This window comes from Chaetura pelagica, unplaced genomic scaffold (genome assembly GCF_000747805.2).
Source record: "Chaetura pelagica isolate M959 unplaced genomic scaffold, ChaPel_1.0 scaffold704, whole genome shotgun sequence".
Classification (NCBI taxonomy): Eukaryota; Metazoa; Chordata; class Aves; order Apodiformes; family Apodidae; genus Chaetura; species Chaetura pelagica.
In genome coordinates this window covers 420,906-446,902 of record NW_009952994.1, presented here as the reverse complement: position 1 = coordinate 446,902, position 25,997 = coordinate 420,906, and the positions used below count along the sequence as shown (strand labels likewise).

General features: G+C 47.8%; 1 protein-coding gene across 1 annotated transcript; it reads right to left on the bottom strand.

Moving 5' to 3' along the window:
• Positions 1–1,231: 1,231 nt before the first annotated feature.
• PRPSAP1 (phosphoribosyl pyrophosphate synthetase-associated protein 1) lies at positions 1,232–17,677 on the bottom strand. Its single transcript, XM_009996564.1, has 9 exons — positions 17,632–17,677; positions 15,951–16,017; positions 11,891–12,063; positions 11,406–11,521; positions 10,233–10,288; positions 9,589–9,734; positions 3,456–3,526; positions 2,638–2,784; positions 1,232–1,701 (listed from the first exon to the last, which is right to left on the bottom strand). Exons 3-9 carry the CDS (start codon positions 12,042–12,044, stop codon positions 1,543–1,545), a joined length of 849 nt encoding a protein of 282 aa, XP_009994866.1. The 5' UTR covers positions 12,045–12,063; positions 15,951–16,017; positions 17,632–17,677; the 3' UTR covers positions 1,232–1,542.
• Positions 17,678–25,997: the final 8,320 nt, after the last annotated feature.

Here is a 25,997-nt window from a genome sequence, read left to right as displayed (position 1 = left end):
GCCGATCAGCCTCAGCCCTTCCTCTCCCTCCTCCCCACTGCCCGGACCCCGCGGGGCTCGAACCCGCAGCCTCCCGGCCCCGCCCCTGAGCCCGCCCCCTTCCTGCTCCCATTGGTCAGCACCCGCCTCTCCTCGTCATCCCATTGGTCAGGCACGGCGCAGCGTCCCCGTTGCTAGGCGACGCCCCGCCCCCCGGGGCACCACCCAGGGGCAAAGTCCGAGTTTGGGAACTCCTGGAGACAAAAGCACCTCGGGGGCTTCCTCGTGTGTCGCCTCCGGGCCAGGCCCAGCGGCACCTGGCCCAGGAGCTCTCAGCGAGCCCTCCTTCCCCCCGAAGACAAGGGTAGTGGATTAAGACTGGATAAGGGGAGAAAGGTTAGACATGAGGAAGAAACTCTTTGCTGTGAGACCCTGGAACAGGTTGCCCAGAGAAACTGTGGCTGCCCCATCCCTGGGAGTGTTGGAGGCCAGGTGGGATGGGGCTTGAAAACCTGGTCTAGGGGTCCCTGCCTAAGCAGGGGTCCTGCCTAAGGGGTCCCTTAAACCCAAACCCTTCCATGATTCAAAACTCCACCTAAGCCTGGTTACAGCAACGGCCCCAGGGGACAAACCCAGCAGCATTCACAGGAAGCATCACAACTGAAAAATCCTAGGCTTTTTATTGCAGGTTCAATGTTAGTGTTTTTGGAGAGCACAGCTGCATTAGAGGCAGACATTGTTCCAACTCCCCCTCCCCACAAGATTGCCACAACTCCTCAGCCTCAGGCAACTCCAGAAATTGCACCTGGTTTTGCAGTGCAGACAAGTGTTCAAGTAAGGACCTAGACCCCCCTGTTACTTGCTATTGAAGAACAATAATGATCCAAGGCTTGCAAAATGAAAAGGCCAACACATTAACTAGAACCCCTTGCCCTGCTGGGAGGCACACAGGAGCTTGTTCCCAGCCCCCCCAACAAGGACAGTGGCAGCCCTGTGAACGGGTGGCCCTAAGTGGCCCTGCTGGGATGTTCCACTGACTTAGTTTGGGTGAAAGTCCTTGCTAAGCTGTGCAGGAGATGAGAGGCCACCAGGTTGGCAAGGAGCTGCTGCTCAGCTCTGCCAGCAGCAGCCCTGCCAGGCCAGTCACAGACACCCAAAGGCTGCCTCCTCCTGTGCCCACACACAGCAACAGGCACTAGTTCCCCTCTCATAAGCCAACAGCTACTTCTTTTTTTTTTGCTTTTCTTTCTCCCCCTACAGGGCAAGAGATAACAGACTAAAAAAAAATAAAAAATAAAAAATCTTACAAATTCAACACCACCTCATTTCTCCATCTCTCTACAGATCCAATCCTCCCCCACTGCCAGTGGGCTCTTCTATACACTTGTAAAGTGCTGGTCAGGTTGGTTGGTTGTTTTTCTATTAGATCTTGTGGCTCAAGACCCTGAAAACCTTCATGCCCCTACAAGAATAAAGAGTTGTGTTATGCCTATAATTGATGGTATTGCCTTTTCATGCATGTTTCCTTCTCTTGTGGAAGCCAGGAGAGGGGCAGAGCCAGGTCTAGTCATCCACGGTGATGTTGCGGAACAGATAAGCCATGGACTCCCCATTGTGAATCCGTCTGATGGCTTCAGAGAGGATCAAACTGATATCCACAGTCTTTATCTTGGGGCACTGCAGCTTCTGGACCTCGTGAGGAACTGTGTTGGTTACTACTACCTAGAAAGTGAGAAAGAAAAGAGCATGAGTTGTGCTGCTGATACACTCGCTCTCACGGCTGGCCGGGGTAACTGCAGCAGAGGGGTGTAGCTGCTGCTTCTCAGCTGGGGGGGAAGTCCTGTTCTGTTAGGAAAAAAATAAAAGATCAAAATAAATTATCCCCCCCACATGACAGTCAATCTGCTGAGGGGACAGGCATAACCAGAAGTCTGCAACAGTCACCCCCACACAGGCTGATCAGAGAATCACAGAATGGTTTGGATTGGAAGGGACCTTGAAGATCATCCAGTCCCAACCCCCTGCATGGGCAGGGACACCTCCCAGCAGCCCAGGCTGCTCCAAGCCCCATCCAACCTGCCCTTCAACACTGCCAGGGATGGGGCAGCCACAGCTTCCCCGGGCAACCTGTTCCAGTGTCTCACCACCCTCACACTCAAGAATTTCTTCCTAATGTCTCACCTAAATCCAGACTCTTCCAGTCTTAATCCATCCTCCCTTGTCCTCTCACTACACACCCTGGCCAGAAGTCCCACATATGACAGGTCCATTTAGATCACAGGGTCAGACATGTTTGTTACTGAGGGAGAGGTCTGACATCTCTTCATGCACCCAACATCCCCTCCTCAGCTGGGGCAGAGGGACAGGCAGGTGGTCTGTAGAGTGACAAAGCAGACCCTTGCACCCAGTATTCAGGCAGGACTAATATCTGTGCACAAGGGAGAAAACACACACAGGGAAGCAGCTCTGATCTGAACAAGCATCAATCACACACACTGACTGCTCTTCAAGGAGGAACCAGCTAACTGAAAACATCTGAGGAAACCAGACATTTCAGAGATGAGCTCTGTGGCAGAGAAGAACAGCAGTTGGTGGGTTTTGGTGCCTTCAAGCAGCCCAGCCCCCAGAGCCAGCCCTTAGTGCAGAGAGCAGACTCACCTCATCAATGGAGGACTCCTCTATCAGACGAGGGGCATCTGCTGACAGGAGCCCATGAGTGGCCATCACAAAAATCTTGTAGGCTCCCCGCTCTTTCAGGATCTCTGCAGCAGCCACAAAGCTTTCCACATCATCAATGATGTCATCCTGAGAAGAAACAGAAACAACATCAAGCCCAGAAGTTTACCCTGCCTGCAGGGCAGGAGTGGACCTGCAAGGTTCTGCAGCTTTGGCCATGCAGACACCCTAAAAACCAAAACCCAATCCTTTAGGTGCTGCTGAGGTGCAAGGACAGCTACGTGCCCAGCTTCAATCTGTGAACACCATTTTCCTGATTTACAGACCCTTTCACTAGTGTGCAAAAGAAATATTATGGCTTGCAAACAAGTCCCTGCACATGCACACACACAGCCAGAGCTTATCTTCAAGCAAGGCTTTGGTTTCATGGGGAGAGTAGCTGCATGTTGATTACTCACACTGCAGCACAAGTAGCTCAGCAAGTTTTGTTTGTTTTTTAAACACTTCAGGAGATTTCTCGGCATGTCCTGGATTTGTGTCCCAAGAAACAGAGACATCTGGCATTTGTAGATTACAAGGGAGCAGATTTCAGTGTTGAAAGCACTGAAGTACAAGGGGTTTTCAACAGAAAGCTGGAATCACCAAAGCCACCAGCAGAAGTGGAGCAAACAGTGGTAACAATCACCTTCCCACCCCTGCCCCAGCAGTCCCAATCCCTAATCCCTATCTGTGGGATAAAACAGCTCAAGAGAAGATGCTGGGAAGCCACCCCTCACCCCTCCTCTCCATCACCCTCATACCACAATGATGGCAATTCTTCCTCCAACGTCTCCAACCACAGTTATTGGTGGTTTCTCCTTGGCCATCATCACTAAAGAAGAAGCAAAAAGAAGTCCAGCTCAATTAGCCTTGAGTCAAACCACAGCAGCTCCACCACACAAGAGGCCCAGCCCTTAACTACATCTTGTATTGCTACTCAGACACAGATGTGTGCTTTACATTACCCTGGCACTCCCCTAAGTGGGTAACCACTGGTTTCTAACCATCCTTTTCCTCCTTAAATTAACAGCACTGCTGAATAAGGATCAAACTTTCAGTTTCTGGGGGGACCTCGAAATGATCTCAGCAAATCCAATCATCTAACAGACTCCTGTGCAAGGAGAGCTACAAAGCAGCACCCAGTTCATGGGAAATGACAGTGACATTCTTTGTGCTCCAGAACAGGACTTGAAAGAAGGGGTATTTCATTACTGGGAACAATAAATGGGTTTCCCCAAGCACCACCTCTCACAGGACATAGACTTCACAGGATGCAATTTTTCACCTGTTAGACTCTTTAAATTCATCTGAGGGATCTGAGACTGGCACTACAGGCCTTCTCTCCTAACACCAAACACACAAGGCTCTTGCAGAGGGTGTAAGTACCTTAGTAACACCTGCTCAGGCAAAGAAAACTTAAGGAAATTTGCAGGAGCAAATGTGCTCATTTTTATTTATTTATTTATTTATTTAAAGTGGATTAAATGAAAAGAGCAGGAAAAAAATCCAGTTCAAATTCAGTTCAAGCTCAGTGCAACCAGCAATTGGAAGCAGAATTATACATTGATAAGCTGTGCTATCTGACACACAGAGAAGACCCCTAAGGTTCCACTCCCTCCTGCCTCTACTTGTGCACTGACACAGCCCATGCAAAACCACGTGTGACAAGGTTTTTTATCCTGAACAACTTCCAGCAGCAGGACAAAAGAATATCAGGGATATGAACTCGAATGCACTGAGAGTGTCCAGCTGTAACATCAGACTCACATCAAACAGCCTTTGATACTGGCCAGGGACTTGGTGTCCATCAGACAAACCTCCCACCTGCCAGAGGGTGCTGGTTTTTAGACAGTGAACACAGTAAAAAGTCCCCCCAGTATGGGAGGGACACAGTGGTGGGCATGCATGTGTCATTAGGTGATCATCTGGGCTGATCTACCCACCAGAGCAAAGAGGAACATCCAGCACTTTATAAAACTTCTCTGGCTCATCTGCACCCCCAAGATTTTACACTCTACAGAAAACTGTCCTGCAAAGGAACTTTGTACCCCATCTCTCCATAAGCTGAGGTCTTGCCTGGATTCTGGCCACAAAGGCTCCTCAAGTGCTGAGGCATTTTGGACACCCCACACTGCAAGATTTTCCTCCTTTAAGATAACATACTTCAATGTAACACTTGAGCAGCATGAGAACACAAACCATTGCCCATCAAAAAGCCTGTCTGAACATTGATTTCTGCCCTCCTGGGTCCAAAAGTCCTACATGAAACTCCTCATCCTGCACAGCAGGCTGATCCAGTACTATCCCCACAACTCAGGAGTGCCTGGAAATGCTTGGAGTGCCAGCACAGCTGGGTGAGTGAGTCAGACTGAGGGATGGTGATGAAAGCATTTAAGGACCACAGCCTTGAAGATTGATGTGTAGAGCTGTGCTTCATATACACAACCCACCCCACACCCTGGTCTCCTGTAAGCCCACCCAAATGGTACAAAAGGTGCTCAACAGATCTGTTTTGACCAAAGTTCCATTACTCCTTGCTAGGTTTTGTAGTCAAAGTCACCTTGGATTTTGGAGGAATGATTCCTCAGCCTCCCTTGCACTGTTATTTCTGAGTCTCCTATCAAATGCAAAGTCACATCTAAATCCTGGAGGGAAAATGTTCTTATGAGAAGGAAAAGTACTTGTAATGAACCAAGATTAAATGTCACAAGAGATAAGCAGACTGTAAATTTCAATTACAGGCACTACCTACCTGCTTAGACTAGTTATTAGTTTATCATCTAGTTTGGACAGTAACAAAACTCCTGGTGGGAGCTGTGAAATACCAAAAGGATCCCATCTGCCTGCCATCCCATCCTTTGTGTGCATCCACAGATGAGTGTGGATTTCTGCTTACAACAGCCAGCTTTGGGGGGAACTCTCTTCTAAGCAATGGTGAACAGACCTCAGGGAGCTGAGACTCAGCACCATTTCACTGACAAACACAGGAAGTTTCAGCAAACCAGTATCCTCCTGGTTCCATAAAGGAAGCAACTAGCAACATCAGCAGTGCTCCACATCTCTTATCTGGTTTTTTTAAGTGCTGCATTTCAAGTTTGCTTTTTGATGTATGGTAGGCAACATGTGGACCTACCCGGATCCTAAAGAGATGTTCTCCCTTTTTCTGGTTCAATTTTCTCTGCAAAGAAAAGAAAAAAAATTGCAAGCCAAAGATCTATCCACAACCACATCAAACTGCAAGAGAACTCGGGTTGCTCCAACGTGGTGAGAGCTTGTGCAAGGGTTATTGTGGCCAGTTTCTCTTTCTTCAACACATCTGGAGATATCAAGATGTGCAAGTCAGAACTCCTACCAGAAGGTGACTTGAGAAATGATTCAAATAACAAAGAGCATTTTTCCTCCCAAGCACAAAACCTCTATTTGTATGTAGACAAAAAGAGGGCAACAGGCGTAAGACAGGGCTGTTCTTTGGCCTGGTGTAACCCCTTGGATTATGTATTTGTTTATGTTAAAAGAGTTGCTGAGGTGCTTTTTTTCTGGAGAGTAAGGAAAGATGCTTGGGGTATCTGTAGCTTCTGGGGGAAAAATAAAGATAGAAAAGAAAAACAAACACTGCTTTTCTAAAACAAGAATATAAAAGAACACTGAGGGGTGGTGAGGAATTAAGCTCAGTCAAGTGCTCTAACCTGCACCTTCACTCTGATGTAATTTTACACCAAAGTCCCACGTGTGATGATGAGGTGAGATGATCACTGGTCTAAAGAAACAGCATTCCCAGGTGTACAAACCTGTTGCTTTAATTAAGTGGTGAAAAACGGGTTAAGAATTGCTAAAACAAATTCTGTGTGAAGCTGATTGTGTGCATTAAAGCAATTAATTACCAAGGAAAATAATGCTGCATTTACAACAGCAAAAGGCAACAGGAACAAACTGATTTGTGAAGAGAGGGACCTGGAAGGATTGATAACATCCCTGGGCCCCAGGCCAAACACAGGAGAGATGGGGGTAGAGAAGCAGGAGCCGAGTTGTGGTCACTCCAAGTTTTCCACCCAAACCCTTCATGGCAGTTTGCTGGGCTCTGGGTCTGAAGCAGCCCATTAGCCATCTGTATGAAGTACTGAAATGATCTAACAGATGGTGCTTTGCTCCCTTCTTGAGGAGGAGCAAAGAGTCCAAAAGCATTTGTTAAAGCTCAGCCCCAAGCTCTGAGACACAAAGAGCTCAGGATCAAAGAGAACAACCTGGGACTGACATCCTGTCTCAGAGGGTTTTGAGACAGGGTTTTGAGTGACCTGTCACTTTGGTACAGCACTTGAAGAAGTGCAACTGGAAGCACCTTTGGCATTTTTCTGTTACAGTTCCACATGCCACCAAACCAGAGCATCACATCAGGCTGCACTCTCAGGACAATAAACAAGCCATCAAGCTGCTTCACACTTGTTAGCTAAAGGTGCCTGATCTCGACTAGAATAGGGAGAAAAGGTGCATGCCAGGATGCAGGGGCCCAGCCCATCCACTAGGAAGCCCATAAAAAAAAAGACAAAGTATAAGTCACTGCTGCAGGGCTCTGGGGTTGGTCCCAGCCACAGGTTTCACATCTCTTCTGGCTGCAGTGCCACTGCTGGGGAGCCCCAGCCTGCAGAGTCTGGAAAGGGAGGATTGGATCCACACTGATCTGGCTGGAGCCCAGAGGAAGATGCTCAGCCCCCTAGAAGTACCCCAACTGCCCAGATACACATCTGTGGTATCCAGACCTGGAGACCTGTTTGGACAATCAGAAGTTTTTCTGGCCAGTTTTGGTGTAAGGAAGCACAGAGCTCTGGGCAAGCAGCCCATGTCCTTCCTCTCATAAACAATCCAGGGACACAGTTGCACCCTGCTTCATTCTGCCATCAGACCTGACCCCACCAGGATTGCTGGGGATGGTTCAAGAGGTGGGAAGAGCTGATGGAGATGTTTGATGGGCCTCTTGAGGTGGGAAGACATTTGTCACGTGACTGAACGGGACAAGAAAGGAGGTGCAGCAGAGAAGGTAAGTACAGACTCACAGCATTGCCATCCCTAACTCTAGCTGGATTTTCACCTCTGGCAGAGAATGGACCCATGGCAGAAGCTGCAACACCACCAGGACACACTAGAAACTTATAGATTGCTTTTAGCTAGACATCACCTTGGTATTCTGCACCTTCAGTAATAGAGCCCAATTCACTCAAAATTCAATCAAAACCAGGTATCTATTAAGAGAAAAGAAACTAGAAAGAAAAACTGGAAAGAAAAAGCAACTTTCTACTCAAGAGTTCTGGACAAGCTCACCCTATAACCCACCCCACCTCTTGCCCCTGACACACAGCTACCAAGTCCCAGCTTGTTTTACATTTGTGCCTGAGGCAGGAATGTAAGGTCATTAGGCAGGCAGTGAGTTTCTGCAGGAGATAAAATAAGAAAGTGGTGATACACAGCAAATTAGTTCATGTTTGGATAGCTGGAGACTGAAAACATTTTTCCACTGGGATCATAACTAAAGTGGACAAGGGCACATTTCTGTATGGGCTACCATTTATGGGGCTCTCCAGCAGCACAAGCTCCCACAGTTGAGCTTCTCCTTCAAGTGACACTGCTGGAAATAACAACACAGTCCATGTGTTTTTGTCACAGTCAAAACCACACAAACAAAAATCACATCAATGCCCTGGTAGCAGACAAATGTCAACTGGTGGTGTTTTGGAGGACAGTATCCTCTTCAGAGTAGGAGGGGGAGGAAAAGACCAAGAGTAACCATGCAAATTCCTGTTGAGTTGGATGCACATGGAAAAAATCCCCTCATCAGAAGGGGACAACTAGGATGGAGTCCCAAACTTCACTGTCAAACCCCACCTGCCCCTGAAGGCCCAAGAGGAGTTTCACCAGCAACACAAGCATTGTTTAACTGATTGTATTATGGTGAGCAATGACTGGGGTAATGTAAAATGCCTGCAGTCCTGCTTGCCCACAAACTGGTTGGATGTTCTCCCTGAACTTCAAAAGACAAGAGGAGACTCTTATCAGTCACCCTAGCCACTGCCAGTGTAATTAAGCTGGGTTGGATGATGGATAGTTCCTTATCACACACAGCACCCTGCATCCTTTCCCACGGTCAGTTCTCAGCCACACTCACTGCACTCCCAGTGTTTGTGTCCCACCACCATCCACCTAGAAAGCTAAAATCCTCCCCAAGGGGACCTGGATTTTGATTCTACTCTTGTTGCTTAACTGCTGCTGTTGCAGGAATACAAGCAATCCTAAGAGGATGGCATTTCCCCAAATTCAAGTTTCCTCCTTTTTTCTCTTTGCTCTGTGCTTTACAATTGATGGCAAGAGCAGGCAAAGCAGCTCAGCAAAGCTCTTGGGGAACCTATTCACCCTAGTCACACAAATCTCAAAACCTTGTCAAAACACACCTGGCTGCCAAAATGAAGAACATTTCCAGCTGTGACAATGGCTACAGCAGAAGGGGAAGACAAAGGCCAACCCTCCCCTCCAGGCTGGGGACAACAGTCTGTCTCAGTGGCTGCTCCCACGTTAGCTACACTTTTGCTCCTTTTCTGTTTCAATGAGTTTTTCCTGCTGACCACTCTAAAAGTACCACTTTTGTTAAGAGGATTATCAGTCCAACTGTGTTGAATGGACACAGCCAAGAGGAGCTACCCTGATATTCTGCATGGCCAGAAAGAGTTAAACAAAAACCTTCCCCAGGACCCTTCTGCTACAAGTCATCGGTATCAGCCTTTCCATGAGAAAAACTCCTCTGGTCTAACTGTCAACAGGCTGGTTACACCTACCCAGCTAAACCAACAGCTATTTCCCACCAAACTTTCCTTCTTTTACCCAAAGATAAGCAGAGAAGCATCATCTTACATGGCAGCTCCAGGCCAGGATGCACAGTTGCATTTTTGACCATCGGAGGGGAGTGGCGTCCATCGTCCATGTCCTGCTCTGTGCACTGAGCCTCTCCATGGATCACTGCCAGCCCCAGCCTCAGCCTCTCAGCGTAAGACTGAGCCCTGCAGGACAACACCAGCATGTCAGGAAGATGTTGGGATGGTGCAGCTTCCCAGCCCAGAGCAGCAGGCCTCTCCCAGACCCAACAAGCAAAGCCTGCAACCTCTGCGGCTGCTCCCCAGGAAGAAACTTCACTGAAAGAGACTTTTTGACTCCTCCTCAATATTCCAACTCCTGCTATTCCTCCAGATGCCAGATGTTTGCTGAAGTGCTCAGGCACTGCTGAAACTCATGCAGCAAGTCTGGTCCAAGCCCCAGGTGAACCACCTAGCTCTGTAGCAGCAGAGACCTCCAGAGTTTACTCCCACAGGGTTGGAACTGCAAAATCCAGCTGCCCATCTGCACCACTAGAGCCACCTAACCACTTTCCAGCCACAAAGGACATATAGACCAGACTGCTGAATCCATTTGCAACCCTCCCAGATTTTTCCTGGTGCATTTCCCATCAGCCCAGACCTTTTCCAAGTTATTTTTAACCAGCTAGTAAAGAATGTATTTACCTTTTAGCTGCATCTGGAGACTTGGCTACAATAATTGCATTTCTGTAATCTGGAATCTGGATGTGAGAAAAAATTATTTCAGTAAAGATCTTCTTGCTGGCAAGTAAATGATTTAATACATGGCTGAATAACAATGCCCACTCTCCTTCCCCAGACCCAAATCTTCATTCTGTGGCAAGAAACTAGAAAGAACTGCACTTGTTTTCAATGCCAATATTGGTGTGTTCTGCCCCAAATGCAACATATAGAAGTTTTCACCAGAGAGGGCAGTGACAGGACAAGGGGTAATGGTTAGAAACTGGAAGAGGGGAGATGTAGGTTAGACATTAGGAAGAAACTCTTCACCATGAGGGTAGTAAGATGCTGGAACAGGTTGCCCAGGGATGCTGTGGCTGCCCCCTCCCTGGAGGTGTTCAAGGCCAGGTTGGATGAGGCTTGTGCAGCCTGGGCTGGTGGGAGGTGTCCCTGCTTATAGCAGGGGGGTTGGAACCTGATGATTTTTTGAGGTCACTTCCAACCTTCACCATCCTGTGATTCTCTAAGTTTAGCAGAGGCACTACTGCAGGTCCTACTCTGCACATGACTGTGCCTCCTTCCCTGCTGGTGCCCACAGGCTGTGCCCAGGCCTGTGGAGCTGAGTTCAACCTGCCCTGCATGGCCTGGCTGCAGCTGCTTCTGTCCACAGGCACAGGTCAAAACCCAGGGCCTGCTCTCCCCGTGTGGGGAGGTCTTGCTCTCACAGTGTGGGTATAAATCACCACATGGAAAATAAAACTTCCATGCCCTGCCCCCAGCTACTGCATTCAGCATTCCTGTGCTCAGGCCAAGACAAAGTCTATCAATAATTCAGAGCAGCCAAATATCCACTGCAGGACCAGGAGTGAGAGGAGACAGTTGAACAGGATTTAAAAGGTGATTACAGGCAGGAGCTTAAACAGCATCTCTCAAATGGCACTAACTTTGCAAAGAGCAAGTTCAGCTTCTGCTTATGGTCAACACTGCAACACCTTCCCACTCTCCTAAGAATCATGCAATAGGTACCCCCTAAGAATTCAGGAACAGGATGATCCACTTGGCCTGACAACACCACCTCTGCATCAGCAGAGGCCCAACAATGCAGCCTCACAGACTGGTTAAGACAAGTTTGTATTTACAGAACTAGAGTAACCTCACTTCTTCCTGTATATACTGCAGCAAGAAAGGGGATGCTCTCAGGTTGTCTACTGGGAAGCTGAAGAAACCTTGAATTTCCTTTTGATGAAGGTCCATAGTAATAATGTGTGTTAAACCTATGAAAAAAAAAATATAATACTTCCTTGAGACATTCCACAGAGTTCCTCAAACATCTTCCATTTTTCAGACTATTTGAGCTGTTATTCAGACTATGATATCATGTGATAAAATAAGCACAAACAGGGTGATGTGAAAAGTTCCAAAGACATTCTAAGAAGCAGGCACGTGATGAGGCAGCACTGGGCTGACCCTCTACTTCAACATGACACTTCTAGGCCACTTCCCCAGGTGCCAGCTACCAAGAAACAAAACTAAGCTGAAAAAAATTAAATTCCTCCCCCAAAGTGAGAAGAAGGGAAGGACAGACACCCTCTGGGATGCCCTGCAGCACCCAAAACTGCTGTGCTGCTCCCTGGGACACTCACCTGCCTTGGCCAGCATGGAAGCCAATAGCTTGCAGACTATAGAGCCTCTCTTCCTCATTTTGCTCTGTTTGCTGTAGGGGAAGTAAGGGATGACCCCAATGATGTTCCTGGCACAGGATGTCTTCAGGGCATATGCCATTATGAGCAGCTCCATCACAGCAGTATTTACATCTCTAGGAGATTTGAAAAATCATTCCAAATATTAGCAGGTGCTTCTCTAGTGCAATCCTTTTTCCTTTCATACTCATCCTCCTCAAGCTTCCAGACACACAGTGCTACAGCTCCTGGTAATCTGTGCAAGATCTGGACTGAAATCACAAAGCTCCTTCCATCATGGCACAGCACATTCCAATCCAGTGTGATATGCACAGCAGCAACTCCAGCACTCAAGAGCTGTGGACCAAAATTTGATTTTATATTCCAACACGAGGTGTGTGATCTGCTCCCATGGCCACAACAACAACAACAAGGCTTTTTTTTTTTTTCATTAATGTTGTAGCAAATACCACTTCACACAGTGTATTTTGAAATAAAATAGTGTCTTAGAGAAGCACCACACATGCAGCCACCATAACTTCATCCACACTGAATTTATTGGGGTATTTTTATTCTTAAGAATGTAAAGCAGGTTATTTTTCCTGCCTTAAGAAAGGCTGCTTTCTAGAGCAGTACAGGGTCCAGGCTGTTGTTTTGGTGGAGGTGAGCAAGCCAAGCTCCTTTAGCTCCTGAAAACCAATATCAAAAGTGACACAGGCTGCATCATCACAAACTGTCTCAAGACCATTTGAGAACTGAGGAATGTGGAGTTCAGAGAAGAGAGAGGGGACAGGCAATCCTGCTAGGACACAGACACCCTTGCTTGGGGGTTCTCAGGAGGGGTAGCCTCAAATGACACTTCCCCAGACTGGTCCCCAGGAGGACAATGCTGGGGCTCAGCTGTGAAGGTGACAAGGCAGGGGCTGACTGGGCTATCCTGGATGCAGCAGAGGAATAAACAGCACAGAGTAACTGAAACCTCTGAGGAGCTTTCTGGACACTACCCAAACATTGCTCAAGGACCCATTTTCCTCCTGACCACTGGGGACAGCTTCCCCAGGAGCTCAGAGATACCATCTCTCGAGCCTCTGATCGTGTGTGATCCGTGACAAACCTCTAACTGTTTCTCCATCACTCCCCTGCCTTCAGAAATTAACCTCCCTTTTGTGCCCCTTCATTTGCGAGTGCTCCAGGTCTCTGCTCTCCTGCTGGCCCCACCAGCCCTCGCACACAATGTCATTTACACACAAGAAAGCTTTGTTAGCTCTGAAGCACCCAGCCAACAATTATATAAAACACAGCCCCCTGCCACGTAGGACAACGAGCAAACAAAGAACTGTTTCTTCCCTTCGGTGTTTCAGCTGTGCCAGTGGGGCCACAAGAGGAGGAAAAAGATGCTACCCAAATGACTCTTAGAAAGAGATATATATTCACATGGAAAGCAGATAGAGAATTAAACTACTCCTAGGAGAAGGGTTATCACTGATTTCAAAAGGCACCAGCAGTCCCAGTGTTGCTGTGGGACACTGGTAGCCATGTCAATGGAGAAATTGCTCAAGGAGGAGCAACTCTCTCCATATTCCAGCAGGAGTCCATAATGGACTCCAGGAAGCTCCTGCAGACCAGCAAGCACAGACACTAGGTGGGTGTGGATGTGTCTGTTCCTTCAGCAAGGTACAGGGGGGGAGCCTGAGGGTCTTGCTGTGGTGAGGACCACCCCCCTGCATGCTTTGTGGGTCTGCTCCTCTGCAAGGGGCACTGACTAATTAGGGGAAGTAAAAGTCTGTGGTGGAACCCCAGCCACAGCATCTCCAAACTGGGTACCCAGAGCACCCCCCTCCTTACTGCCCTCCTCACCTCCTGCCTTGGAGCTGTGCTGACAGATCCTGGAGCATGGGCTGGGGGGCCTGAGCCAAGACCGCACACAGGGACCGGCAGCGCGTTCCCAGGACACTTGGAGCCAGCTCAGCTGTCCCACACGCCCTACTTACCACCCCTCTCAGCAGCCTGGAGCCTCCCTTGCTGCTCCCCATCCCTGCCTGAACCATCCCAGCAGATCCCTGTTCTCAGGGCAGTGCAAATGGCTCTTGTGAAGCTGCCAGTCGATGTTGCAACAACTAACACTCAAAACTCAGAGATTTCTTTTGCCTTCAGTAACCCATCAACTCCCATTTTTCTACACAAGCTACCTGGTTTTCCCTCAGACAAATGCCAGCTCACACAGTCCTGGACAATACATGTCTTTGTAAACTCTTAGCTCTGCTATATGCTTTTTGAACAGGGAGCTTAAATCAAGATATTCAGGTCTTTCTGTTCTCTGTGCATTTAAGATGCAGGCTGTGAACTCACACTGCAGCATAACATGGTTGTTTCCCCCTCTACTCCTTTCCTGCTAAACCCTAATGTTTTTGCCTGCTTTTCAAACCACTGCTGTATGCATTAGTCATATTCCTAGATTACCCAACACAATTCTTTTGCCTCTCCTGAAAAGCTCCCTGAAACCCACTGTAAAACTGAGATGCCCTTGAACCTGTCCTCTCCAGCAATGCAGCAAGGCACAGCTGCATCTCAAGATGACCTGGCTGCACAACAGTGGTTCCTCACCTGGAAAGCCTTGAACATTTTGGCTAAAAAGGTCCCACATCTTGGCTCACAACATTTAATTCAGTTTATGGAAAAACAAGGGGATCAGCAAGTTAAAGCAGGGACAGTTTTCCCCTCCCAAAACTGCTGCTGTTCCTAATACTCCAAGTTATCTCTCTCTGAACACCTTATCTGTTTCATGTTTCCACAGCTCTCAGTTACAAGTTATTTCAGGGAACTCTCTCCTGAGGGACAGGAGAATGACACTATTCATCTGACACACAATACTGCATCACCTGATTTTCATCTTGTGGAGATTTAGTTGCTCTCTGAGGGAGGAAACACTTGGAGAATCTCTCTGGAGAGAGTTGAGCTCTAGGAAAATGCCTCAACCTGCAAAAGCAACTCCAGAACTGAGCAAGCTGATCTTGAAGTCCTATTGATTTATTTTAACAACAGACCAAGCATTACCAAAGAGGAAATGAACTTCAATTCTCACTGGGCTCTATTTATTTGGGAAGCAAGGAAAAACTCTGTTGTTTCCAGGGTATTCTGCTACCTGCTTTAACTCTGGGGCTTATTAGTTCTTGTGATCTACAAAATCTGAGCAGCATTTGGTAACTGGAAAAAAACCAAAACAATCAGAGCAAGAATATCCTTATCCTGCTAATTGTGCAAAAGGCATCCTATCAATACCTCATCCCTGAAAACAGCATCTCCCCTACTCATAGTTGGTCACTTTGGAGTTACCATTTGTATGTAGGCTCCCCTCTCACCATCCTAGTGTGGCCCCACTACACTCTTCCTCAGCCAGCAAGCAGCAAGGTTCCTGGGATTACCAGCTGGCTTTCTAGCTCCCTGGTTACTCACAGCACTCCTCCTTCCTCTTATTCCAAGGCTAGAACAGCTCAAAATAACAACCAGACAGGATCTGACAAGACCCAACATTAATAAGAACTGTAAGAGTAGAGGAGAGAAGCTATGGGCCTTGACCTGAGCTGCTTCACAGCACCAGAGGAAAAGGAGAAGAGTAATCCAGCTGTAATCCAGCTGTGCTACTTGGTCACTGGGAGGCAGAGGAAACTACACATCCTGAAATGGAAATGCCGGTCAGAAATTACCAAGAAACTGAGCCTACAAAGACAGCAACACACAGACCAGGGATGTTTCACCTGAAGTCATCAGTCATACTTGTTCTTGCCTCAAGTGACAGGCTCAAGCTATTTGATGGGAAGCTTCTCAGTTTGCTGTGGCACTAGGGATCCTCAGGGAATTTTAATAACTTAGCACCACGTGGTGTTCTTAAATGTAAGTCAAAGCAATGACAACACTGAGAAGAGACTGGTTATCACACTGGCTAACAGTGAGCAAACCTAGTAATCTCCTGAACCAGAAATGCAAAGCATATCACAGCTGTAAAACTGAGCCACACATCCCTTACCTGGGGATTGTCTGTATAATGAAGATATCCTGTCCCCGCACTGATTCCTTGATTTCAACTCTTGTTTCTGAAGAGGATTGAAAACACAGTCAGCTTTGTTTTCAAGCATCACATTTACAGTGACAACACACCATGTTTTAGCAGCAACTTTGCCCACTGGTCAGGGCAGATGAGGACTTGCCCCTTTGCCCTTCATGCACATACACCCACTACACACACACACAGATGAGCCAAGTGGATTTTCCTGAGGCTGGTGCTGGGAAGTAAAGAGCTGACATGACATACCAGTGAGTTAGTTGTATGTACAATGCAAAACAGGCTGAATAGCTGTTCTCTTACACGTAGAAAGCAATTATATAACTCTCAATGAGAGATCTTTTTCACTTCTCAGAGCTGAGTGCTGAAAGCTGTCAATACCACATTCATTAGTGAACAATGAACCACCCAAGGCAGAACAACCTTTGGTACTTACCAAGAGGGTAACTCCTTTCTGCTGCTTACCATGGGGTCAGCTCCATGCAGGCTGGAGAGCCCAAGGCAACACCAGCAGCACAGAATACCCCAGCTTCACTATCAAGGTCAAGACATTTCAACACTGACCCTGAGCTGGAAACCCAGGTATCTGCTGAACACAGTTCCTAAGTCTCAGACCCAAATTCAAAACCCAGGCCCTGAAGCAGCTCTGCAAAGCCAAAACAAGGACACCAGGTTTCCTGAAGTAATTGTCCCAATCACTCATTTCTCACACAGCCAAGAACTGGAGGGCAGGTCTAAGCAAAAGGAAATACCTTCCCAGCTACTGAATTCAAAGCCTAATTGCTTGGGCACAGGCATCTTAAGGGACTCTGCTGAAATCAGCCTGATTTGCTGTGCACTGATGAGGAACAACCTGAGCCCTTGTAGCAAACGACCTGATTTCAAGCTGGCCCCAAAGGGCAACAAACCCTCCCTGGTAGGAATGAGCAGCCCAGCCAACATCCCCACACAGCTCACACATGGCATGGGGTCTGCTCTGCCTAGAAGAGCAGCAGCACCACCAGAAGCCCCCACACCAAGCCAGGGCTGTTGCCAACCCCTCCTCTCACCTGTTCTCTCAGGTTCTAGTCTCTCTTGCAAACAAGATCTTGGATGAGTACATTACTCTTAGCCACTGAACTGTTAGCCAATAATCCTCATGTTTCAGCCCAGCATCTGAATACAGACACTTGCTACATTTAAAGAGATGAAAGCAAGTCTGAGGCACCCTCCCCAGCACAGCCCTAAATTTGTACTCTTTAAAACAAGAGGACAGGTCCTTGCTGGAGCAGCTGCAAACTGCGTGTGGCACAGGAGGGCTGGAAGAAAGGGGATAATTTAAAAGTTTGTCAGGCAGACACTTAGAAATCAGACCCTTACTTTTAAACCTGGAAAATGTTCTGCTAAGCACAAGAGTGTGTGAGATTTCATAGCAGCCAACACCCCAGGTAGGGCTCAGCTGATGGGCAAACCAGGTAAGAGAGAAAAACAATGGACACATTTAATTGCCTTGTCCAAGGCCAGGCAGGGAGGTTTAGCACTGCCAGGAGCAGCAGTAACATCACAGCTTCATCACTGCACTTAGCAGACAGGTTTGGCCAATAGAGTTCCTCAGTATTTCTAAGATCACCTTAAACCAGTTGCAAACAGTAAAGATTTCTCTCACCTCCATTGGTTTCCTGGTACACCACAGATTTCCCCAGCTCAGCACCGAGACGCCTGGGGAGAAAAAAAAGAAATTAAAAACCATGCAGAAACCCAACAGTCTGTGACCCAAAGCAGAGACTGGACCAAACATGACACACCACCAAAACACAGCACTGCCTAACAGGGAGCTGAGTGCACCAGCCAGGCTGCAGAACTAGGTGTCCTGTCCTCCCCTCCAAGGCCCCTGGGACACACTGCCCTGTAGCAGGTGAACTGACCAGAGGTTGTGTCTCCTGATGGCAGAGGACATCTTGCTCACCTACACAATGCCACCTGAGGCAGATCCCTTGTGGAACTAAACACTAATGATTTACTCACACTTGATTAATGGCAAATGAATAATTTTTATTTTTTGACTCCCACATCTTTATTTTTTTTCTCCCTCCCAAAAAACAATTCCTCCTTCTGAAATAACTCAAGCTGATCTGATTTTAACCTTTAATTTTTTTTTTTTAAGTTATTCCTTTCCTCTTCTCAAATGTGAAACCTACAAGATTCATCCCAACTAAGATTCCAGTCATCTGCTCCTTTTTTTATTTTTCTAGTACAAGATTCCATTTGAAGAGCATTTGAAACAGCTCCAGAAGGCAGACTTATTTCCTCAGGTGATATTTGTGTATTTAACCATCCTGACAAGTAATCAATTAGTAAGTATTTAGAGGCACAGGTGCTTTAACCCTGAGCCTCAGCTGAGAGACCAGGGAGACCCTTGGGATAGGTGTGTTGCAGCAACTCAGCTGGCTGGAGCACAGGGCAAGTTCCCTCCTCTCTTCCAGGCTTTGCTCAGTGGCCATGCCCACAAACTGGATTAGAAAAGTTTATGCCTGAAAAATACCTTTGTTCAATACATGGATTAGGGTGGTAGTTTCCTGTCTGCACACATGCTGCATTCACCTGGACACCTGCCAGAATGATGTGACTAACCCTAAATAAAGGGCCCACAATCTGTCACTTTCTGCTTTCAGCTTTCTTGCTGAACTTTCAGCTTTCAGCAGTGGGTCTCTTCATCTCCTTAGTCACAGACTCAGCCTTCAACTATCACAAAGACATTTTTTCAGAAGCCAGTAAGTGACACAGCCTAACACCAGGATGCTGCTGACCCACCAGCACCTGCTGGGCTCATCTGTGAGCCCACCAGCTGGAGGCCTCAGCTAGAAGCTGGCCTGGAAAGCGTGCCCAGGACAGCTGTGATAACAGATACTCAAAAGCAAGAGAGTCTGTTGGCTTAGCTGGCCACAAAGCACGTGTTTGGCACACGCACATTCCTGACCCTATGTTTGGCAGCATGTTTTGCCATGGCTGGGGCTGCTGAGTGAGCTCCCACATCAAGAATTGTAGGTGGGAGATTGTCACCTACCAACTGCAGCATCACCTGGGACCCAGACCCAAACCTCTTCTTTGGCTTCTCTCATCAGCCCTGCCGAGTTTAAACTCCTTGTTGTGTCACAAAGGCACCCTCAGCACCTTCAGCATCTTCAAAAAGAGCTGGCAGCTGGTCAGGCAGAGGCCTGGCTGGGGACTCCAGGCACAGATGCAGAGGAAAGGTGGGTTTTGCAGATGGGATCCATCAAGCACTTGCTGCCACCCGTTGGAATCCTGCTGCCTGTCCCACGGGCATTTGCAACCACTAAGTTTTGGCCTGATCATTGCCAAGGCACCCAAGTCAGAACAAGCTCAAGAATCACACACAAACCAAACCAGTGTGAATGTTTAATGACTCACACTTGTTCCTCCACAACTGCACAGCAAGTCTTGCCAGCTCCCTTTTGGAGGCACGTGCCCCCTGACTCCACTGCAGGCAGCACGTTCCTACCTCACTGCTGGGAAAAAAAGAGTCCATTAACAAGACTGTGCAAGTGCCCTTAGTCAATGCTGCATCTCATGGAAGGAAAGAAAGCCTCAAAAACAGTCCAGCCAGACATATCTCAGCAAAACACCTCCTGGAAGCTGACACTTTCAATGCTAAGTGGTGGTAAAGAAACACAGCAGAGGTTTGTGAAGCCCTGTGAGGATGTAGGTGGGAAGAAGAAAGCAGAGCCCAGTGCTCCCCCACTCAGGGGTACAGCAGCAATGCAGCTTGTGCTGCTGAAATAAGACATGGGAAAGGCAAGCTTGCTCCCTGATGGGAAGAGGGACACTGAACAGCTCAGCTTGTCAAACCTGAGAGCAGGCAGCAGAAAGCAGCTGCCAACTTACAGAAATGAGCAGTAGCAGGTTGCTCTGGTCAGGCAATAAATCCCATCTCTGCTCCAGCTGTTGAGTGCAATTAAACAAGGGAGACAGCAATGGGAAGGATATGAGAGAGAACTGCCCATAAAGTCCTTCCTCAACCCCAGCTGCAGATCTCTGCAGTCCTGTGAGCTGCAGGACTGTGTCAGAGGGACTGAGAGGCAGCTCCCCCAGAGCAGCTCAAGGATGTTTACCCAAGGGACACACCTTCCACCAAATCCCCTTCTGAGGGTCTAAGCCCAGATCTCAGCCTGTGAGGCAGGCTGATAAAACCTCGCTTTAGTCAAGGCCACAAGCAAGGGGGTCTGTTTGTGCAGCTCCTGTTGTAAAACATGAATTCCACAGGACTTGTGCCAAAAGGGAGATTTGCAGCCCAGTCAAGGGCAGAGCACAGCCTTAGCCACCACCCAGCCTGGGGGTACCCATCTGTTACAGAGTTCAAAGATAAATCCTCCCCTTCCCACAACCTCTCCCCTTCTCTCCTCCCTCCCCAGATCTTTTCTCCCTAAATCTCCCCCCATCCAGAAGCTCCTGAACATTGCTTTAGGTGATAGAAGAATTAAAGTAACAGCAAGAACTGTTTGCACTGGGTTTCAGGACTAACAGCATAATGGGATGGAATGTTACACAATTCCTGGGTCACTTGTCTCCAGACACAGGCAGATCTACACTAGGAAAGGACAGGCTGCCACTACAGGTAACTCAGAGCTCACATTCCTGTAGAGAGAGATAGCTTCTCCTGGCAAAATTCTGTAGCTACATGACATCTCCAAGCAAAATAAGGCCCATCAACAAATTCCCTACTGCATGGTGCACTATTTGGCTATGGGGAGGATGAGGCTTTTGCCAATACTGAAGTGTCCAAGACTGGAGAACAGTCAGGCTGATTTTACAGTATTTGTAGAAATCTCCCTTGCTAACCAGTGCTGAGCAGACACCAGAGCAGGAGTTCACTTCTGGAAGCTCCCTTCTCCATCCAAGAGAGACAGAAAACTCAGTTGGGGGTTGCTTTTGTTTTTAAAAGCAGCAGTCCTTCAGAACTGGGCTCTACTAAAGGAGCTGTGCACGTCCAGTCCTGCCAAGCTCCATGCTGAGGGCACAGCAGAATTGAGGAATTTCTACTCCAGGATGCTCCCAGCTTTAATTTTTTAACATCTCAGTGTAAGCTCTCCCTGTGTGATCACTCAGAGCTCCTGCTCCTCTCCCTGCTCTGCCATCCTCTCACCAACTCCTTGGAGACCTGATCCAAGACAAAAAAATTCTCTTTATGGCTTTAAAAACCCTGCTCAGAGCAATTGGACAACAAAAATGTATATTGATCTGGAATCTCTCTCTAAACATTACCCAGGAAAGATGACCTAACTTTCTGCAGTCTCAACACGTGCCAAGAGGATATCAAGCTGTGGATACAGGAGTGTTTATAAAATCTGTCTCAAATTCACAGCCTAAATGTAAACAGCCTGGAAGTCACCTGTGCTTCAATGAGGAAGTGACACACACTGCAGTGTTTAGGAAACACTGACGTTGTATTAGACTGTATTTCAAAATGCTCCCCTGAAGACTGTCAAAACCCACTGTACCAGGCTCTCAAGACAAAGGACAATCTGTTAAGAGAGCCTTGACATTCAGCTGAATCAAAATTCAAGAGGCAGGTGCCTTTGCAGGATTTTATGCCACCAAAGCATGTTCCTGCACTGCTGGGAAGGGCTCTCCAGCCCAGGCTGCATTTCCTTCCCCACTCTGTGACAAGCACCTAAAAGCCATTTGTGAAGCTTCAGTGCAAACATTCAGTTTCAAGACAGCTCTGCAGACAAAGCCCCTGACTGTGATAAAATTTGATTTTGGCAATATCTTCTTCATTACACACACTTCCACTTGTCTCAGCTCTGCAAATACCTGGCTCCCCCCACACCTGCAGACTCCATGAACCACTGCAGACAGCAGGAGCTGGAAGCAGAGTATCTGCTCCATACTTGACCATGGCCAAAGCCACCACAGCCTGACTTTGAGCTGCTGTTTAAACCCAAGCAAATATTTAAAAACCAGCCAACTGGTCCAGCCAGCACAGTGGCTGCTCTATGGTGCATTTTCTAATCTCCCACTTCAGGAACAAGCCAGGAAAAGGAAAGGGAACAGCAGCTTTCTGGATACAAGGCAACACCCTTGTTCAAACACCCCCTATAACTATCTGAGCTCTCCTTTCCTTTTGTCCATCCACCCAGCACAACCAGATACTTGAGGTGGCTCATCTGCCACCTGCACCTAGAGCCAACCAGCACCTGCATCATTTCTTCCAGCCATGTCAAAGCTGTGCAGCTGAACTACCAGCAGCAGCTCTTCCTCTTGTCTTACCAGTTTGCTCTTCGTGAAGGAACTTCCTCTAAACACAGCACAGAAAGCTACCACACAAAGCCAACCTGCACAGCCACATTACATGTGCCACATAAGCTGAACAGAGAATCTCAAAGCCCAACTGCTCCACACTCATCCCACTACAGCACTGTCCCCCACTTGGATCATGACTTCTTAGCAGGTTATTCTTTTCCCTTTCCAAAATCCTTGGATGTGGTTTCACATCTGTTACCTTCCTGCCACGGTGCTGCATCTTCTGAGATGGAGAAGAATTGGTGCCACCTCCTCTCTTCCTGTAGCACCACACAAGAGCTCTTCCCAGAAGGCAAGAACAGGGTTTGGAAATGGGGAAGAGCAGCATGACATGATTACTGTGACCTGACTCCCCTGTGCCTCCTTTCACATGTTGGCAAGGTGACCTAATGAGGAAGGCTGCCATTACTCTTCCTCCATCCCACCAGAAATCCTTCAGCTGAAGGAGGTTGCTGCAAGTCCTCCTAAAATACTGGCTCTTCCAAAAGCAGGGCTCACCTCCTGCTCATCCACAGAGAACACCACCTGGTTTTAGTGTTGTGTACCCAGCTCCAGAGGCCAAAACACAAGCCTCCATCTTCATTATTCCACATTGTTCAGGCTCATGGCACTGCATTCATCTTTAGATCACCAGCACTGTCCATGCTGCCAACCAAGTGAATGTCTAGAATACTCACACCACAGTCTGCAATGAGTTGATGACAATATCACATCCCACTCAGCCCAGCTCTGCAGGAGCCCTGGGGAGGCATCAGCAAGCTTCAATCAGCAATCCCCTCCAACCCAAATGCACAAGCAGGGAATGGAATCTAATATTAGTACCCTCTGTAGCAAACACTGCAGTGAGAGGGAGATCTAAATGCATCTGTTAGAGATTAGGAAGACTTGCTAGACCTCCCTCACCCTAGCAGTACACAAGGCTCATTAGAGATCAGCACTGGTCACAGAAATTATCTTTCTCCCCTGCAAATGCAACTTGTCATCAGGTGCCAAGTGTCCCAATTACAGCACTTTTCTTGCCATCCAGGAAAGAATTTAAAAAAAAACCCCAACAAAACATCCCTCTCAATTCCTAAGACACAAACATACAGTTTTATTTATGTTTCAGTGGTCCTGAATCTAAGGAGCACCTTCATTATTTGAAGAGTCATGAGGTATTTGGTTCTCAGAAGCCAGCACCACCTCCTCTCCCTGGCAGACACTAACATAAACAAAAGCTCTGAAAACTCAAAAGTGAAAGTTAGACTAAGGATTTAGTCCCTCATCCTATAACCAGACAAGAATGAACAAAGGGAATTGGTAAAGATGGGAAGCCTGGCAGGAAGTTTCACTCCCAGCCTGAATCGAAAGCAACTCTAGAAGTTTTGCAGTAAATGAAACAAGGAGATGGAACAGTTCTCAGATGCCTGGTTTATGTCACACTGCTCCTTCCCGGGCTTGAGATTTTCAAAAAGGATAAGCCAGGACTCCTCAATTATTGATTTTAACAGCAAATTAAATTACTAGCAAAGCTCAACAGCTCCCGGATGGACAAGGGGCCCTACTCCTAATATTGTGTGTTGTTTTAAAGTTCTTTTACTGCTTCTACTAAAGGTCAAAAAACATAAACTTTAAAAAAACGCACAATATTAGAGGACAGACTCACCCTGGTAAGGCTGCTCCAGCTCTACTAAAAGGCACAACTGACCTGCCCAGCAAAGCAGAGGCTGGGATGGGACACAGTGGGAAAGCCAGCAGTCACCCATCTTTTGCAACCTGAAAAAACAAGGGGTGTATTTACAAAGGTGCTGAAACAGCCCCTGAGCTCCTGTGGGAAGCCAGTGCAGAACCAGCACTCAAGATGCTGAAAAGACTTTTATTTTTAGGAGACTTTCTACTGCAGGCACATCTGTGCTGTTACTGGTTGCAGGTTTGGCACCTGTTCCAACAAAACCTCACCTTTCCATTTCAGAGGGGTCACTGCTCCCATTTTACAGGTGGCTAAGCTGCATGTCCTTCAGTCTCAGTTGAAGCAGGAGTTGTGTATGTTGAGCTCACGTCACCACTGGAGCATCCAACCCCTCACTGAGCTGACCAAAGGAGCTGGGAGCACTGGTTGACCACCAGTTGAACATAAGCCAGCAGTGTGCCAAGGAAGGCCAATGGCATCCTGGCTTGTATCAGGAATAGTGTGGCCAGCAGGAGTAGGGATGTGATTCTCCCCCTGTGCTCAGCACTGGTGAGGCCTCACCTTGAGTGCTGTGTCCAGTTCTGGGCCCCTCACTTCAGGAAAGATCTTGAGGTGCTGGAGCAGGTCCAGAGGAGAGAATGAGGCTGGTGAAAGGACTAGAGGGAAAGTCTTCTGAGGAGAGGCTGAGGGAGCTGGGGTTGTTTAGCCTGAAGGAGACTCAGGGGGGACTTTTCACTCTCTTCAACCACCTGAAAGGAAGTTGCAGACAGGTGGGGTTGGGCTCTTCTCCTAGACAACCAGTGACAGGACGAGAGGGCCTGGCCTGAAGCTGCTCCAGTGGATGTTTAGGTTGGATATTAGGAAGCACTTCCTCATGGAAAGGGTGATCAGACCCTGGCCTAGCCAATGTGGTGGTGTCAGGTCATAAGTTGGACTTGATGATCTCAGAGGTTTTTTCCAGCCTCAATAATTCTGTGACTCTGTGAAGGCAAAAAGCCCACACCACCTCTACCAAAAGTTCACTTCATGAAGGACACCCAGAAGGTCACTCTCTGGATCCTGCTGCCACTCACTCTCAAGAGCATCACCAGAACAAGCCTGCAGTGGGCTACAGCAGCACACCCCAGCCTGCTGTGTGTGCCACAGCCCAGGGAAGCCTGCTCCTGCCCCTCCTCATTGCATCTTTTTTTTTAAAAAAAGGTGAGTTACTTTTAAGATAAAGAGCAGGAAATCAAGATTTCCCATTTGCCTTTTCAGTCCTGAGAACTTAGAGCTCATCCCCACGGGACTTCTGTTATGTCCTGTGTTGACACAACACAAAAAGGGCTTGTAAAACCATGGCCCATCTGTTCCAGCAAAACATTTTTATGCAGACTTAATTTTCAGAGCTGTATCAGTGAAGGGAAAGTGCTGCAGAACCAACCCAATACAGCAAAAATACAGGCACAAAAAATAAATAATAATTCAAAAAGCTTTCTGCTCCCAAACACAAGGATTTCCTTCTCCACCTCACACCCACAGAAGCCCATCCACATCCAACATGCATCCCATCCACACCAGCAATCCCAGCAAAACAGCCAAGTCAGCTGCATGGAGATAATCAGTGCTAAGGATTGAACACCCTGTTTATGAAGGTAGATGGACAATCAGCAAAACATTCTTGCAGTGTGAAGGTGGCAACACACCTGTATTTAGGAATGCTTCCCATTTAGGCATGGCCTTGGGGACAGGAACAGGCCAGCAGCTGCCCAAGGGGCAGGCAGGATGTTATCTGCTGTGAGGCAGGCAAACAAGCACTGAGCCCCCTGGAGTTTTGGGAGCAGCTCCCTAGGAGCTGTAGCTGAGCAGCAGCAGCAAGGAAATCCAACCCCTGCTTTAGGATGACAGCTCCCCAGGACACAGCCCTGTCTCAGAAAAACACCTCCAGCTGTGTACACCCTGATCTGAACCCAGCTTATTCAAAACAGAGGATGTTTTGAGGGCAGCCCCAGTGCTCCTCTGTGCAGCAAGAGCTCCATTTTGGAGCCTTCTGTTGCACAGCT

What these genes read in the sequence shown, in the direction of transcription:
- PRPSAP1 (XM_009996564.1), bottom strand. Translation starts at nt 12,044, where the DNA reads ATGGAGCTGCTCATAATGGCATATGCCCTGAAGACATCCTGTGCCAGG. An exon ending in TTCCATGCTGGCCAAGGCAG is followed by an intron (nt 11,522 to 11,890) that starts GTGAGTGTCCCA and finishes TTTTTTTCATAG; the next exon opens with GTTTAACACACATTATTACT. An exon ending in TCTCCAGATGCAGCTAAAAG is followed by an intron (nt 9,735 to 10,232) that starts GTAAATACATTC and finishes GTTGTCCTGCAG; the next exon opens with GGCTCAGTCTTACGCTGAGA.